The sequence below is a fragment of the Pseudorca crassidens genome, chromosome 13 (genome assembly GCF_039906515.1).
Source record: "Pseudorca crassidens isolate mPseCra1 chromosome 13, mPseCra1.hap1, whole genome shotgun sequence".
NCBI classification, from domain to species: domain Eukaryota; kingdom Metazoa; phylum Chordata; class Mammalia; order Artiodactyla; family Delphinidae; genus Pseudorca; species Pseudorca crassidens.
The window spans coordinates 69,367,084-69,384,858 of NC_090308.1; the positions used below are offsets into that span (position 1 = coordinate 69,367,084).

Consider the following 17,775-nt stretch of genomic DNA (forward strand, 5'->3'; position numbering starts at 1 on the left):
TGGCTCATTCTCCCGGCTCACTCAATACACCCACACATCAGCAATCCTACAGATGCCCAAAGGAAGCAGTTCTTTGTTGGAGAGTGTTTCCCTGTCCTGTGGATGTAGTAAATAATAAGACCACTTTCTTGTTCTAAAAGACAAGATTATCTCAACTACAAGAGTGAAAATCAATGGCGAGATGAACAATGATTGCAAACCACAACCAAGGCTTTTGTCCTCGCTCGCTTATTCTAACAAAGCAGGGATGGCTCCGCCCCTGCACTCGGAGTACCCGGCCGCTGGCTGCCGTGGGTAGAACAAATGCTAAGGTTTCCTGGTTTTGTTTATACTTAAACTGTGAACTCCATTTGTTTTGAGAACAAAATACGGTGGTTATTAAAATCATTTATGTTCTCTAAGTCAATGAAAAGGCTTGAATTTCATATTCAAGAAACGTGTGCCAAAATCCAGAAGCAATACAAATGAGGTACTTAATACAAAAAGCTGTTCAAATAAAGAAATCTTACTTAAAAAATAAATTTTTTTTTTTTTGGCCACGCCATGCGGCATGTGAGATCTCAGTTCCCTGACTAGGGATCAAACCCATGCCTCCAGCAGTGGAAGCAGGAAGCCCTAACCACTGGACCACCAGGGAAGTCCCAAAAGAGCTTACTTTTAAAGGAGCTACATCTGTCAGCATTCACTCAACAATCCTGGGCACCCGCCTTCCGGGTGTCAGCCAGAGACGTGGTGGTGAGTCTGTAATGGACGCTCCCAGGCTAAGGAGGAGAAGTGACACCTGCTGGGCTGGGAGGGGAGGAGGGTTCACCAGACCGAGGTTTCCGTGAGGCTGCAGGCCTCTTTGCAGAGGAATAAGGGTGAGAGAGCCTTAAAGAGAGGAGGGAGGTAGGCAGTGGGGCTGTGGGCATGCCGCAATTCAGGATGATGACCAGGTCTCAGCCTGTGGTCCCAGAAGTGAGGTTGCTGAAAAGGAGGCGACAGTCACGAGTTGATAGGATCAAGGGACTCTGAACTTGGGTACTGGCTCCACCATCCATATAGACACTCAGCCAGGATGCAGGCAGGAGCTGGAGTGCAGAGGAAGACAGGACGTTGGGTGCTAAATTCTTGGTGACACCGGGGAGGGGCTTAGGTGACAGTGATAACGGGGGGGAGACAGGGTAACCAGGAGGTGTGAGCCTCAAAGGAGCTGGAGGTATAAAGAAAATCACTGCAGTAACCTAAGGAAGTTAGAGAGTATTCTACCAAGAAATGTTTTACTTCCCCAAATTCCCGCAAGTAAGCAGTCAGGCTCTTGGCATGGATGCCTTTCTAGGGAGCAGGGTGTTTGAACAGAAGGGATCATAGATGTCACGCTTGTAACTCCTTAACTGTGCAGATGGAGGAAAGGACGGACGTCTACACTCACCAAGGCCACAGCAAACTGATGGGCTTGCATGATCCAAAATCCAGTTAAAAAAGCGGGAGGCAAACAGAGCGACGGCGTCTCAGGAGCCCGTCTGCCTTCAAGGGTCACACGCAGAGGAGAGTCCCCTGGCACACCTGCCACATCTTCCAACCTGCACACACTTTAACTACTTTTTTGTCCAAAGGCAACAGCATGGACCAGTTCCTTAACTCTAGGATTTAAATCCTTTAGAAGTCTGCATTCGAGCCCTCATCCTCGCAGCTCTGACATTTTGCAAGCCTGGACGTGGAAGTCCTCTCCTCTTCATCCCAACGTGAGAATGGTCAGGCAATACCAGGGTTGTCTGGTCTGCATGTGCACGGTGGCTGTAATCCAGAGAACCTGCAGGGGCTTCACTATTTGGAGGGGAACCGTCCATGTGCTATTTTGGTCGTGCCCCACGTAAAGCTGAGGTTTTAAAAATATGGACTGGTGACAAGACAATGAATCTTATTTAACAGGTAGTCACCAGCATTTAAAAAAAATTAAATAACAGAATAGAAAATACCAGGTGCAATCCCGACACTTTGTGAAATTCCCTTTCAGGTGAGTGTGTTTGTGTGTGTTCGGTCCTGTGTGTGTGCTGAAATGGTTCTCGGCAAGATTTAAAATTCCAAAAGATGTATTATTTTAACCCTAATTTGATTAACTAATCATATTTAACTTTAAGCTAATTCCAAAGGCAATTCAGCGGAGGGTTGTTTCCTGTTGTTGCTTTGTTTGTTTTTCGAGGCTGGGAAAATTTATTTAAACAAGCAAATATGCCTCATCCTCTACTGTGTCCTGGAATCACCTTTCATTGTTAAGTTCATTCCTCACAATGATGAATGTCCAAATTGAATATTTTCATGAGAACAAGTTTAATCTTGGTAAGCAATCATGAAATGTGAGATAAATGACAAAGATGCTACAGGCAGTCTTTTCCAGAGATTGTAATTATCTACTGTAAGGTTTATGGATAAGCAAATTGTAATTTTTATCCTCACATCTTTCTTTCATCCAGTCATTCATCATTCACTAAATTCATCTCCTTCCCAAAAGGCACATTCTCTTTTGCAGGATTTCATTGGCGCATCGTCACTGACATTCTGAAGCGAAGCTAACAGGTTCAGAGAGGGTGACTACTCAAGGTCCTTCAAGTGAAACAGGAATAAGGACTTCTGACCCAGTACTGTGTTTCTTTCTTTCCTTTGTTTAAAAAAAATAATTTGTGTCTCTTTTTCTCATTGTAAAAGCGACATACATTCATCATTTGAAAACACTCAAAGGTGCTAAGAAGAAATTAAAAATTACCCATACTCTCTTCTTAGTGAGAACTTTTAACAGGTTTGGACATTTCTTACTGCTTTGGGTTTTTGTTTTTGTTTTGTTTTTTTTTTTTTGTGGTACGCAGCCCTCTCACTGTTGCGGCCTCTCCCGTTGCGGAGCACAGGCTCCGGACCCGCAGGCTCAGCAGCCATGGCTCACGGGCCCAGCCGCTCCGCGGCATGTGGGATCTTCCTGGAGCGGGGCACGAACCCACGTCCCCTGCATTGGCAGGCGGACTCTCAACCACTGCACCACCAGGGAAGCCCTGTTTGGGGTATTTTTAATTGCTGCTTTTATAAAAATAGGATTGCCTGAGATAGCTCACATAGAGACGGGCGAAGCAGCAAGCTCTCCAAGGGGAGGGTTGTTCCCCATCGAAGTCGTCCTTCCCAGAGCTGATAGAAGCCAGTTCCAGCAGGCTCGCCTGCTCGTCTTCCTTTTCTTGAAAATACTTTAAAGCCCCATGAAGCAGTGGTTGGGGCAGGGAGAGGGCATGGTGGGAAAGACTGACTGAGCCGGACCCAAAAGTTTTGCGACAGTATATGTTCAAATGGGAAAAAAAAGAGTTAGACTTTTCCTAACTAAAATTACCTGATACCAAGGGGGAGAGAGAGAGAGAGAGAGAGAGAGAGAGAGAGAGAGAGAGAGAGAGAGAGAGAGAGAGAGACATGTGGAAGGAATGGAGGGAAGACGGGAAGGAAGGAAGAAAAGAGAGAGGGAAGGGAAAGAGGGAGAGGAGGAGGGAGGGATGGAGAGAGGGGAAGGGACAGGAGGGGGGAAGAAATCGAGGGAGGAGAGAGTGCTTGCAAGAGCATGGGGGCCTGTGGCTTCTAGGGCACCACAGTCCTGGGATGCTGCAGGGTTAGGGCTTGAGCCCAGAGTTCCAGCTTCTGCCACCTGTGAACCTACCAATCAAGTCCTGTCACCTTGAGCTGTGAAGGCCTTATTTACATTACGTTGTTTATGCTTAAAATTTTTATATGCATGTTGCTTTTTGATGTACAATGACTTTTAGTTGGGCCTCAGTAACCTTTTATATATTTGAATGTGTATGTTATATATATTTATAATTTACATAAGTGAATGGAATTGACATACTCATGAAACCAATAAGTTACTCTTAGTAATGTCTCTTTGCATGGAGGCAACCAAGATGTCCATCAACAGATGAATGGATAAAGAAGATGTGGTACATATATACATTGGAATACTATTCAGCCATCAAAAAGGATGAAATAATGCCAATGGCAGCAACATGGATGGACCTAGAGATTATCATACTAAGTGAAGCAAGTCAGACAGAGAAACACAAATATCATATGATATCACTCATATGTGGAATCTAACTTAAAATGATATAAATGAACTTATTTACAAAACAGAAATAGACTCACAGACATGGAAAACAAACTTATGGTTACCAAAGAGGAAAGCAGGGGATGGACAAATTCGGAGTTTGGGATTAACATACACACTACTATGTATAAAACAGATAACCAACAAGGACCTACTGAATAGCACAGGGAACTCTACTCAATATCTTGTAATAACCTATAATGGAAAAGAATCTAAAAAAGAATGTACATATACATATGACTGAATCACTTTGCTGTAAACCTGAAACTAACACAACATTGTAAATCAACCATATATTTCAATAAAATGTTTTAAAAAGTCTCTTTGAGTAAGATTTATACATGTTACCACTCAGTGTGCACCACCTGTGTACATTATTACATGTATATATTATACTATATATGTAACGTATATCATCTAGCCCTCCCGCTGCCATTACCTGTGTAAAGAAACGTGTTGGAATGTCCTCCCACCACTACGTCCACGCCCTTCACTTTCTGAGCGATGAGTTTATCCATTTCAAAACCAGAATGTCCCAGTGCAATAATTTTGTTCACATTTAGAGTTTGTAGCTTATCTACTTCCGGTTGCAATGCAGCGATTTCATCTTCGAATACTAAATTCGTTCCTAAGGAAGAAAATAAATATGGACATTTATTGACAACAATTTTTATTATATTGCTTATTATACAAGCAGACCAAATAAAAACACCTTAATCTCCTAAAGCTCTTAAATTACTAAGACCAAAACTTATGTATAAATTCAGTATAAAATCTCTACAAAGCCAATACAAATTCACAGCAATACGCTCAGTTGCATTCGCTTAATGCTGCACCGGTTTAAGGTTGTGGATGATATTATGTTACTCAAATTCCAACAGTGAGGAGGCTTCAGATTTGGAATCTCTCTATTTTTTTTACATCTATTTGTATATTTAGACTTCCATCAGGCCAGTGCTGAGCGTGGCTGAGCACACAAGCATGATGGGTTGTACCTATGCCAAGTCACTATGCTGCACACCTTAAACCCATACAGGTGCTGGATGTCAATCATATCTCAATAAAACTGAAAAAAAAAAACAACCAGATTAGCTACTCTACAGCTTTGTTTGCAAGTTCAACATAATCAGTCTTCACACTTGAAACTCTGTCAGCAATTAGCCCTTGAATGCCAATTGTACGACACCGCTGACAACTCTGTCTTGTTCACTGGCTAAGGTCAGCATTAGAGCATCACTGAGCTCTGATTAGATGGCAGCGGGCGGGGGGTGTCCCATCCAAGGACTGCCGGCCCTGGGAGCATGCGCATCATTCCCTGGAGGCTCGCCCCGCACTCAGTGGGAGCGGAAGCTTGACCGCTGGTGCAGCTGGTGAGTATGGGTGTGACTCCCCAGCTGGGCGCTCTGTGTGTCGCAGGCATGTGCTACCCCTGTGGCCAAACCCCAGCGCGGCCTGAGGGCTTATGGCTCTGACTGGCACACAGGTGACTGCAAACACAGACACGCTGCCCTGAAGTCACATCCAGCCGCCTGTGACTCGGGATCCTCTAGAGGATCCAGATTCCCTTATGCAAATATCTCAGAACCATCTCTCAAATGAGAATGCCGAAACATGAATCAGTCTCGTAACGATCTTTCGAAACCCAGGAGTCTGCCGTCTCCAGTGTGAAAAGTATTCAACTCTCTAAGGAGCTACAGGACTGTTAAATTCATCCCTTGTGATGCCGTGGGGTTTGGGGGGTCTCCGTGTGCTCCAGTGGGGAACTCTGGAGTCTCTCGAACCAGTCAAGCCAACACGTGCCAATGAGCACATAAAATAAACAGCATGGCTGACGGCAAAGCCGGGGGCATCACAAACGGACGGCCTGAAAACGAGTGGCTCACAGATGTGGGGTGGGACCCGCAGTGCTGTAACGCACAGGCACCATTTAAAAATCAAGAGGTGATGTCTGCAGGGTAGAAATAGAGAAACAGACGTAGAGAACAAACGTAGGGACACCAAAGGGGGAAAGGGAGGGTGGGATGAATGGGGAGATTGGGATTGATATATATACACTAACATGCATAAAACAGATAACTCATGAGAACCTGCTGTATAGCACAGGGAACTCTACTTAATGCTCTGTGGTGACCTAAACGGGAAAAAGAGGGGATATATGTATACATAGAGCTGATTCATTCTGCTGTACAGCAGAAACTAACACAACATTGTAAAGCAACTATACTCCAATTAAAAAAGAAAAAGAAATCATCTATCCAATCCTACTTTACTTTTGAAAAGTAAATAAATATCGATTTTTTTCAAAACAAAATCAAGAGGTGTAACAGCTTGGCCACCATTGTCTGCCATGAGGCCATCAAGAATAATAATATGCTTCTTGCCAGTCACCCCAAGAAGCTCAGGGCTCCCAGGTCACCCCCAGTGCCATGTCACCATCTCTGTGAGCTGCTCATGGAGTCTCTCCTTAAAACGACAAGGTGAGCTCACCCCTATGCCCCACTTGCCACCCCGTCTCCTGCTTAATTTCTCTCTATATCTTTTATCACCTTCTGGCACCACACATTTTCCTCATTTATTTCTTCTCCCACTGAACGTGAAGCTCCAGTGGGCAGGGCTTTTTGGGGGGTCAGCATCTCTGATGCCTAGAACAGCGCCTGGCACAGAGGCAAGCTCTCAGGGGAATGAATGAAAGAATAACTGAAGAAATGTTTGCTGAGACTTTCAGACAACGCTACCATCCTCTACTTCAGTGTGGCTGGCAAGAAGAAAGAAAAAAGTTGAGAGAAAGGCCTCTGAGGACAAAGGAATGTGTTCTCCTAACACATCAGAAACCTCACAGGATCGGTCATCTCACATACAGAAAGCGTGGGATATATTTCAGTATATCATGAGGGGAGTGAGAGGAAGTTCATTATCTAGCTAAAATAAATTAAACGTGCTAGAAATACAAATGATACTTGTGGGTCACCAGCACGGGAGGAATGAGGCTGGATTTGGGGTCAGAGGTCTGTAGGGGGAGCCGGGCTGCTGGGACTGTGGTCTTGGGAGAAGCAAGTGTCCTTCTCCACCCCTGCCCAGCTCCTGCCCTGGCCCCTGCATGGTGCAGCCTTTCTCTCTTGAGAGCTGCTGGAAAGAGCATGGCCCCTTCGGAGTCCCTGTCTGTTGTAACCTGGTAAAGAACTAAGATGGGGTGCTGTCAGAGTCCCAGACAGGGTGGTCTGAGCTCTGGAGCCCTTTGTCTCTCCACCACCCCACTCCCCTTCTATCTTTTTACCGGTGACTATTTAAAAAAAATTTTTTTGAAGTCTTTATTGAATTTGTTACCATACTGCTTCTGTTTTATGTCTTGGTTTTTTGGCTGCGAGACATGTGGGATCTTAACTCCCCAATCAGGGATCGAACCCGCACCCCCTGCATTGGAAGGCAAAGTCTTAACCAGTGGACCGCCAGGGAAGTCCCTTTCTTGGTGGCTATTAAAGGAGGGGTAATGCTTTTCTCCAAATCATGCTGAACTCCTCAGCCTGACAATCCAGTCTTCAGTTCCCCTTTCTAGCTTTCTCTGCTTAGAACCCATGTTCCAGAAAACTGAACACCCAGCCACTTTGGGACTGTGGTCCCACACCTGCCTGCTCTCACGAGTTCATTCCAGCAACTTTCACTGGGAACCTCCCCTGTGCTGACACCCAGCAGGTCCCCGTCCTCAGGAGCTTGCGTCCTATCAGGTGACTCTGACCTCACTCCTGGAATGCCCTTTGCCCCAGTTGCTTCGCACACCCTGGAGAGGCCAAGTAAGGTCTTCATCGCGTCTACCTCACCCCCAAGCTGGCCATCACGTCCTTCGCTCACCAGAACCCCTCCCTCTCCCTCCCTGACTTTGTTTATGACTCTCCTATGGCGTTAATTACATGCCGCCTTAAATGAACTCAAAACCCCCGGGTGGAACAGACATTATGGAGACACGTAACTATTCAGTTATTCAACACGTCCACATCTTTAGCCCAAGATCCTCAGCTGGCCACTCTACTGTGTTCCAGATTTTCACTGAGAGGAGACCCAGCTGTGTCCTCAGGCTGCTCCAGTCATGCAGGAAGCCCAGAGCGAGGACAAATGTGACGAGGGGGAGGCGTTTTCTGGGGGTGACGGGGACCCAACAGCAGAAGCGTCCCACCCGAGGGCGCCCTGCGGCAACCAGGCCACATTACTCCAGCCCTACCCATGTCGGTGATTGGTTCACTCTGTAATCGCCACCCTGGCCTCTTGGCAGAAAAGCCCCAGGTGGTTCAGAGGCAGCACCCCCTGAGCCCCAGGGAAGGTGTGATCAGCCCGCACAGCGATGTCTGCAGGGGTGGGGAGAGGAAGAGGTCAGGCCGGGTGGTGGAGAGCAGCCCGAGACCAGGTCCCTCTGGTGGGACCACGTCCCTCTGAGGCAGAAGAGCACTCCTAAGACACTTCAAAAGCCAGTGCCTCAGCAGAAGCTAACACACCAGTGTAAAGCAATTACACTCCAATAAAGATATTAAAAGAAAAAAAGCCAGTGACTCATCACGTCCGTGGCTACCCTCTGTGGCTTCACAATGATCTCAGCAACAGCGGGTGACCGTGTGCAGAGGCTTGGTCACCGTGCGATAGACGTCCACCTGCCGCCTGGGGTGCCTGACAAGCCCCAGGTCCCCAGCCGTGGAGAGCGGCCCAGCCCTGCATCCAAGCCCCGCAGGACCCTCTGGGCCCCGGAGCCGCTCAAGGCCAACCGTTGACCTTTTCGTTGTTTCCGACGGCCTGCAACTATTTTAAACAGCAGCAACAGACATGTGACTTTTCTAACTGTTAATTAGATGTCCTTTATCAGTTCATGCTTAACGAAAACCCTTATTTCCCTTTTTTCTTCAAATGCGGAAAGAACACTGATTTGGATAATTTAGAAAAAAACATCTTTTTGTTTTTACTGCCAAAGTGCTCCTCTAAAAGTGGCTCAAAAATGTTTTCTGAATGGTCTCAGGGTTATACATGTGTGTGTGTGTGTGTGTGTGTAGAGATATAGCAGATATATATATATCTCCTGTATGGTATATATACACATATACACACACACACAAAGACCATTCAAAAATGTATATATATTTCCCAGAAAGCCAGATACAACAAAGTCATTAAAACTGTAAGAGACAAATAACTAAGAACAGAGAAAGCAGAGTTAACTGGACATGTAATAATCATATCAGAAAAGGAAAGTTGAGGTAAATTGAGGTAAAACCCTGGCTCTGGGCTCTGCCTCCACAGGAAGACGGGCGTGAGTCACGTGGCTCTCATCCTCCAGTGAGTGACTCTGTACGGTTCAGCACTGGATATCAGCGGCCCTCTCGTCCAATTCTGAATGCACTGAATTAAACAAAGATACTGTTTATGTCAACAAAGAAGTTCATCGAGCAGGAGGGCGAATGTCTTTAAGAAGTAACTCAGGGCAACTGGGAGCCACTGGACTCGTTTTTCAGTGTCATCCTAAGCACACACGTGTCCAATACCACATGTTCCTACTTTAACCAACGGTCCAGAAAAATAATGCCAAGCTCTGATTCAGTGCATCTATTTTCAAGCAACAGGTGCTGTAAAAGAAGAAAATACCTGGATTGGAGAGGAAAGGGGTTTCTTTGGAAGTGTATCCGACAATCCCTACAACTTCATCACCAACAGGAAGAATTTTATACGGCAAATAAAGTCCTGATATTTGAGACGCCAGCGGCCCCTTGGCTTTAATGTTTGCACTCAGAATTGGAAATCTGGCCTCTTTGAGAAGTGGATCAATCAGGCCTTCTACACCATTATCAAATTCGTGATTTCCCAGTGCCTGGTAGAAAGGGAAAAGAGAAAAAGAATCAGGTACTCAGGAATTGCCAGTAAAAGCACACTTTAAAGAACATTACCTTGGGGAATTCCCTGGCGGTCCAGTGGTTAGGACTCCGTGCTTTCACTGCTGAGGATGAGGGTTCAATCCCTGGTCGGGGAGCTACAACCCTGCGAGCCACGCGTTGTGGCCAAAAAACAGTTACCCCGGCACGGGGCTCCCAAACCTGGCGGAGCCTTAGGAAGCCGACTACATGACTGCTGTCCTTCTCAGGCTCAGAGACTTTATTCTGGGGCCCTGGGATCGGGCCCACGGGCAATCAGATCACCAGGCTGGTTTGAAGACTGCTCCCCAGGGTCCACACCACCTGCTGAAGGTGGCATCAACGTGCATAGGAGTCACCTAGAGACCTGGCTGGGTGTCCACTGACCTGCCACTCCCAGATCTGGGACAGGTCAAGAGTCTGTACGGGCTCAGAGCCAGGGTTTTGGGAGGAGCTGGCACGCTTTAACACAACCCTTGTTCCCACCTGCTTCCCTCGTTTCCTTTCCTCACTGTTCTGGGACTGGCTATAGGGGGCAAAATGACCACTTTGACGTCTGGCAGCTTCCCCTGGGGTGATGCTGACAAAACACAACGTGCCAGCCACCTCCTCAAAGGTCTTCCGCCCCCTTGTCCGCGGGCCTCCTGGAAGAAGCCCACCTCCTGGGGGCACGCACCCACCTGCTCTGGCTGCCAAGGCTGATTTGCTAACTTAGTGCTTAAACCAGTGAGTCTCAAACTTTCTCAACACCACACCCGATTTTGCTCCACCTTGAGGGTCATCTGAGAACAGGCCTGGAAGTGCTGGCGGGTGACCCCTCTGTCTAAATGAACACCCCCCCCCCGTATTCTCTTACTGCCCCGCCCTTCTCCTTCCTGCACGCTCCCCTCCGCAGCGGCGCGCTCTGCATGCCCGTGGGGTCCTCCCCGCGTGGAGGGCTCCCTGAGCCACTGCGTCCCACCACCTCCACCCTGCTCAGCCCTGGAGCCCCTCACCTGCCCGGCAGGTGCCCCCTGGGTGCCTGGGCTCTAAGGGCCATGTGCGTCGTGTCCTCACGTGCACTGCTTCTCCACGGAGAAAGCAGCACAGTGTCTTCATGTCCCCATGTGCCTGTCTCTCAGACCAGACTCAGAATTTCTGAATTTGCCTTCCCACCCCCTCCCCCGTCTCTGAGTATCTGCTCATTTTTACTTCTTCCTCTTACCTAACTGCTTCCCTCTTAAAGGCTGACCGAGTTAAAGGTTCTCCCAGTCTTCGGTAATTGCCTTTTTCTCTTCTATTCTTAGAACATTATGGTTCTTTCCTATGGTGAAATAAGTCTGCCTTATGAGGTTACAATAACTATCTTGCTTAGCTGTAAAGTTTTTTTTAAAAAATGAATGTTCCTACAGCTCTTCACAAGAGATTATCCAATAAGTCGTCCGCCTTACACTGTACCATTATATTGCTAGCACTCCGCAACAGCTGAAGTTACATTTTTCCTTTATTTGTCTTGCTTGGTGTCTCCTCCTTGGACTTGAGTGTAATGCCCTGAAAGTGGTGACCTTGGCTGCCTTTTCCCCTCTCTGCCCCGCGGGGAGAGGAGCCCTGATCCGGGTGCTTGGAGCGGTGCACGGGTGCCTGAAATATCTCCCTGGCACTCACACCTTCCACTCCAAACTGAACATCTGCTGCCCTGTCTTTTCTCCTGACTCTTCATCTGTCTGTCCAGCTGCCACGTGGACATTGTCCTCCAGGGTCTTACAGGCACCCCAAGCTCACCCGGTTCAAAGCCCCTGCCTCGGGCTTCCCTGGTGGCGCAGTGGTTGTGAGTCCGCCTGCCGATGCAGGGGACATGGGTTCGTGCCCCGGTCCGGGAGGATCCCACATGCCGCGGAGCGGCTGGGCCCGTGAGCCATGGCCGCTGAGCCTGCGTCCGGAGCCTGTGCTCCGCAACGGGAGAGGCCACAACAGTGAGAGGCCCGCGTACCGCAGGAAACAAAAAAAAAAAAGCCCCTGTCTCTGGGATTCCCATCTTGGTCCAGGTGCTATCATCTCCCAAGTCAGTACAGCCAGAAGCCCCGGGGCAGCTGAACCCCTCCCCCTCGCTGCCTCTCCCACATCTCCCAGCAGCATCCCTTCCCTTTGGCTAAATGCTCTGGTCCAGCCCACCCCATTGCTCCCACCTGCCTGCGCCCTGGCCACTCCTTCTGGGAACTGCAACAGCTTCCCAGCTGGGCCTCCAGCTACCACCATCGCCTTCTCTGAACCATCCTGCACGCATCTGGCTGCCAGAATCATCTTTCCAAAACGCAAATCTGAACTTGTCCGTCCGACCTTAAGGTCCCACAGAGGCTCCCCACTGCCTTTGTGATAAAGTTCAATGTCCTGAGCTCTCTGAGGTCTGGTCTCGCCTTCCCCTTCAGCCTCCCTCTGACACCCACCCCCAGGCAGCAGTCAGGCCTGACGCCATGACTAAGGAGCAGTGATTCAGGCACATTTCTAAACTGCAGCTTCCTCGGAAGAGCAGTCAATGAATAAAACAAAAGTCGTCATGGAAACGAGCCGGCATTTACTAAGCACTCTCCACACACCATGCGAGGTGAGTTTGCAGAGCAAAGCTGGTTTCCTGCTGTGACGTTGGTACTATTACTATCCTCATGTTACAGAGGAGAGCAACCGAGCTCTACAGACATTAAATCAATCGTTCAAAGTCACACGATTAGGAAGCGGTGGAGTTGGGACCAGAGCCACTTCTGTTTGACTCCAACCTTCTTCACCTCTATGCTTGGATGTAATGGGTTTCGCATAAGGCCTAGTACAGGGGGAGCCCTCGAAGTAAAATCCTGACTCCTCGTACTTTTCCACGCTCTCACGGATCTCTGTCCCTCTGTATATGATGGAGAAAAGATGATCAACTGATACATACATAGGGAGACAGAACATTCCTTTCCCATGCCAGGCCTTTACTTCAGGAGCCTTAGCTCCTGAAGTCTGATGGTCCTTCTGGAAGAAAGACTTCCCCAAACCCTCGTGGTCGTCCCTGAGTTAGCTGTCCTTCTCTGCTCCGAAGGTCCCCTCAGGCAGCCCTAGCAGACCCCACAACTGCCCACTGAGTCCCCGTATCACCCAGCACAGTCCCTGGAGCAGAGCATGAATAAATGAATGAGCAGAAAAATCTCCATCAAATGGCCTTCTCCTACACACAGCTGACTCTTCCTACAAAAATCAAGGCAGGACGTGCTCCACGGAGTTGCCTGGGAGCGACCTGGTGCTCACTGCCGGCTCTCCCACCCTCCCCATGGCTCCCCGCTGCTCCCTATCCCGCCATCAGCCTCCAGCAGGAACTTACCCTCAGTAAGCCAGTGAAGGAGACACTTGTGAGGATGCGCGTGACCCCAGGTGTTGGGAAAGACTCTCCACAACCTCAGAGAAACCCCTGGAGAAGCGCTGCAACACCCAGGCGACCCTCCCTTCCCCTCACGACCCACCAGCCACCAAGCTCCGTTGCTCCTGCACCGCCCCAGCCAGGGCGCCCCTCCTCTCTGCGCTCCCAATGCCCCACTCTGCCTCATCGCTCTTCACCCACACCTTTGCAGAGCCTCCGAGCCGGTGTCTGGTCGCCAGGCTCACACACCTCTCGACCACAGCCCGCGGGCCCCCAGAACGCGCATCCCCAAACACCCACCCGACCGCTTCTAGCCCTGGTGTGAGTCTCTGCGAGACTCTCCCCCTGCCCACCGAAACCCCAGCCCTGCCTCCTCGGACGCCGTATGAGCGAGCCACTCCCTGATCTCCCTGAGCTCTCGCGTTTTTTCTGCCAGACCAGGTGCCCTCAGTTCCAGGAACACTAATCCACCTGCACGCAATGAGCTGCCTTAGATGCAGCCCAAGGTGAGCTCCGTGAGAAGCCTTTCGTGGCGCCATGACCGCAGACAGCCCTCCAGCCACATCCGTCACACCTCGCTGCCGCTGTCCACACATCTTTCTCCCGGAGGCAGGAGTGGTGTCGACTGTCCCAGTGTCCTTGGTGATGCCAGATGAGCGCCTGGCACCAGCGCCCTGCAGGTGTTTACTGAACGGATAGTAAAACCACCTGCTTCTTTCAAACGGGCTCCATTTTCACCTGTGATTTGGTAAGTGAGCCACTGAAACTTTTCAGTAGAAGGCAGGATATAAAATCACTTGGTAAATAGTAGTTAAGTGATATTTAGTTGTAAAACAAGAGAAACCAAATTGCTTGGAAGCAGGTGAACCAGACGGTAAGCTTGGAAGCTTAGCCAACTGCTTCACAATTCATCGCCTGGTCCTCTTATTTCATTTCCTGTGTGTGTGGGTTTTTTAATTAATTAATTAATTAATTTTGGACTGCGTTGGGTCTTCGTTGCTGCGTGCGGGCTTTCTCTAGTTGCGGTGAGTGGAGGCTACTCTTCGTTGTGGTGCCGGCTTCTTGCGGTGGCTTCTCTTGTTGCGGAGCACGGGCTCTAGGTGCACGGGCTTCCGTAGTTGTGGCGTATGGGCTCAGTAGTTGTGGCTCGCGGGCTCTAGAGCGCAGGCTCAGTAGTTGGGGTGCACGGGCTTAGCTGCTCCGCGGCATGTGGGATCCTCCCGGACCAGGGATCGAACCCATGTCCCCTGCATTAGCATGCGGATTCTTTTTTTTTCTTTTAACATCTTTATTGGAGTATAATTGCTTTACAATGGTGTGTCAGTTTCTGCTTTATAACAAAGTGAATCAGCTATACATACACATATATCCCCATATCCCCTCCCTCTTGCGTCTCCCAATCCCACCCCTCTAGGTGGTCACAAAGCACCGAGCTGACCTCCCTGCGCTATGCAGCTGCTTCCCACCACTGTGCCACCAGGGAAGTCCCTCCTGTGTTTTAATTTATATTTCCACTAATATCTTATTGGCATTTGTTGGTGAATAGATTTTTAAACAAAGTTTTCTGAACTGTTCAGTGTCTTGTCTTGCACATGTGAACGCTGTACAGATTTCATGATAGCAGTTGGCAAGAAAATGGAACTTTTTGAAGTGTCTTTCTATTGGGAATCTACCAAGGGGATCAACTCTTTGGTTGATAGGGTATCTGAATTAGAAAGGGGACATTTCATAGCCCCAGTTTTGTCTACAAAGAACTGTGAAAATTACCAGTGAATTTGACATGAGGGAATTTCAAGAAAGAGAAAAAATTTTAAAGACAAAAAAATGACAAAAAGAAATACTAATAGTTAAGACTTCCCTGCTACATGGCCAAGCCCTGTTCACACATGAACTCATTCAATTCTCACAATGCTATGAGGTAGGTGCTATTATTTGTCCTTTATAGAGATGGGAAAACTAAGGCACGGGTCTTCCACAGCTAGCAAGCGGCAGAGCTGGGGTCTGAACAAAGCGAGGCTTTAGCATCCGGGACCTTAACTATTCTGCCAAACTGCCGCTAATACAAGCACCTGTAAACCATGATGTAAAAGGATATAGAAAGAATGTATATATACATGTATAACTGAATCCCTTTTCTGTACAGCAGTAATGAACACTACATTGTAAATCAACTATACTTCAATAAAAAATTATAAAGAAATAAAAAATAGTTATTATACACAGAATGGATAAGCAGCAATGTCCTACGATAGGGCACAGAGAACTATGTTCAGTATCCTATGAAAAACCATAATGGAAGAGATTATAGAAAAATACAAGCCTCTGGAAGGGATGAGTATCACTCAACAACCCACTGGTTTCTTCCCGATTTCTACAGCGCCAAGCAACACGGCCCTGGTCCTTGTCCTTAGGAAGGGAGAGAGCGTGACATAAACACATCCGTCCATGCATCCATCAAGCAAGTGGGAACCACAGACGGGGACGTGTGTGAGAGAGCCTGGCAAGGACGCAGGCCCGCCCTGCCCGTTAAGGATGGCCAGGGCTCCAAGTGTGAGCTTTACTTGGTCAGGGGAAGCCCCCAGGCAAATGACATCAGCTATATTAACAAATGAGGGGATGAAGACATGACAGCTGAGATAGTCAAAAATGTTCCAAGTGAAGACAAGAGGCTTAAATCCAGGTGGAAGAGAAACGAAGGAAAGAAGAACTGATTTAAGAGCAGCGCAGGACGCATTACACAGAAGAAAAGAATTTCTGTTTTAATCCGCAGAACTCAATTGTGAGAACGTCAAAAAGCCATTTGTCAGAAATTTGCAACACATGAATTTAGTGAGTCATTTAGACACTAGCTCATCCCATGAAGGAGTCTGCAGGAAACCCTATAATTTAAGGGTGAGGGGAGAATCTGGTCTATCATACAACAGGGCTCAGCTGCCAATCACTCAGGGAGACTCAGCAACAACCGTAAGTGGGAAGGATCACAAGGTAGGTCTGGTTTGGGTGGTACATTTCTGGCGCTGTGGCCACTTCTGGTGTTGGGTTGCACTCCACACCCCCAGTTTTAGGCCCTGGCAGGTGAATGTGGCACCTGATTGAATAGCAGAAAAGATTCCCAGACTTAATCCAGCTTTCCTGCACCTCAATGTTCGCTGAATGAATGACTGAACAAACAAGTACTGAACAGACAGCATTTCACATTTGCCATATAAGCTCTCTGTACATGCAAAATACCCATACCATTGTTACCTTTAGAATCACCTGCTCAACTACTTGGGTTCCAGGCAGGTTTAACTACATCTCGGAGGGGCTAGAAGGCTCCAGCTAATGTTTGCATTCTATATAGAACCAACTATTCAGGTGAGGGAAAAGAAGTGTCAAGGGGATTTTCAAGTTCTGGTTACGCAGCTGAAGAACACAGCCAGGGAAGGAGCTTACACAGCATTCAGAGGCGTCTGTGAGTGAAGTGGGGAACACTGTCAATCTGCTGTGGGATTTGTTTGGTTCCTTCCCCTTTTCAGTTAAGAAAACACAGATGGCTAGGACAAGATGAGCTAAGAAGCTGCCTTTGTTTCCTCCTCTCCGTGCCTGAGGCTGGTCTCACCCAGCCCAGCTCTGGTGTGGAAACTCAGACTGGAACAGGAAGCGTAAGGTCCGGGACCACAGCCACAGGACAGGGTCGGGGTCGGGGGGGGGGGTGAATGTTCACATCACTGAGGCCCAAGGATCCACAACCCACTAGACACGTACAACTTCTGAGGTCTGAGCTCTAGGAAAAACTACAACTTTCTTTGCTTTTAAAAAGAGAACAACAAAATTCCCGCTGCCATTAGATATCTCTTTTAAGCTTCCCAAACCAGCAAGGCTAGTCTGTCTTCCCAGAACATCTGCTTTGTTATTGAAGATAAACTCATTTAGTTTCCTCCATATGAGAGGCTTTGCCATTAACCACTTGAATATAAGGTGACTTCTCTTTGCTTAGAGATTGGTTTTCTGGGGAGGAGGGGAAACATGCCCACTGTTGATTTGGGCATATATGGTACCCAGGCATTGTCTTCTGCAGACAAGATGTTTAGTTGGAGAATCCCTCTGCACAGGTATTAGAATTTCAGTCATTTTTGCTTTGTTTTGCTCCTCCCCCCTCCCCCCTTCATAGGTCCTACCCAGACTCTTTATGTGGTTATGAAGGGCTCAGGCGGGCATGGTCCCCTCCACTGAACAGTAAGTTTCACCCTGGCAGGTCTTGTTCACTGCCCGAAGCACTCAGCACGAAGCCTGGCACAGGCCAGTGCCTAGTGAATATCTGCGGACTGAATGAATAAAAGAACCTCACAGACAGCAGGCTTGAACCTGGGCTCATCATCCTCCCATTGTGGCCACCGCCTTCTATTACGAAGAAGGTAACCCTCCATCCA

The 17,775-nt window shown here is 48.2% G+C and overlaps 1 protein-coding gene across 1 annotated transcript in view; it reads right to left on the reverse strand.

Moving 5' to 3' along the window:
- The window catches only part of NT5E (5'-nucleotidase ecto), a 44,808-nt gene that overhangs the window by 19,799 nt on the left and 7,234 nt on the right, over positions 1 to 17,775 (reverse strand). Inside the window, exons 2-3 of the mRNA XM_067702652.1 lie at positions 9,734 to 9,956; positions 4,554 to 4,742 (exon numbers count right to left, since the gene is read on the reverse strand). Coding sequence (XP_067558753.1) covers positions 4,554 to 4,742; positions 9,734 to 9,956 — 412 coding nt within the window. The remainder of the gene's footprint in view (positions 1 to 4,553; positions 4,743 to 9,733; positions 9,957 to 17,775) is intronic.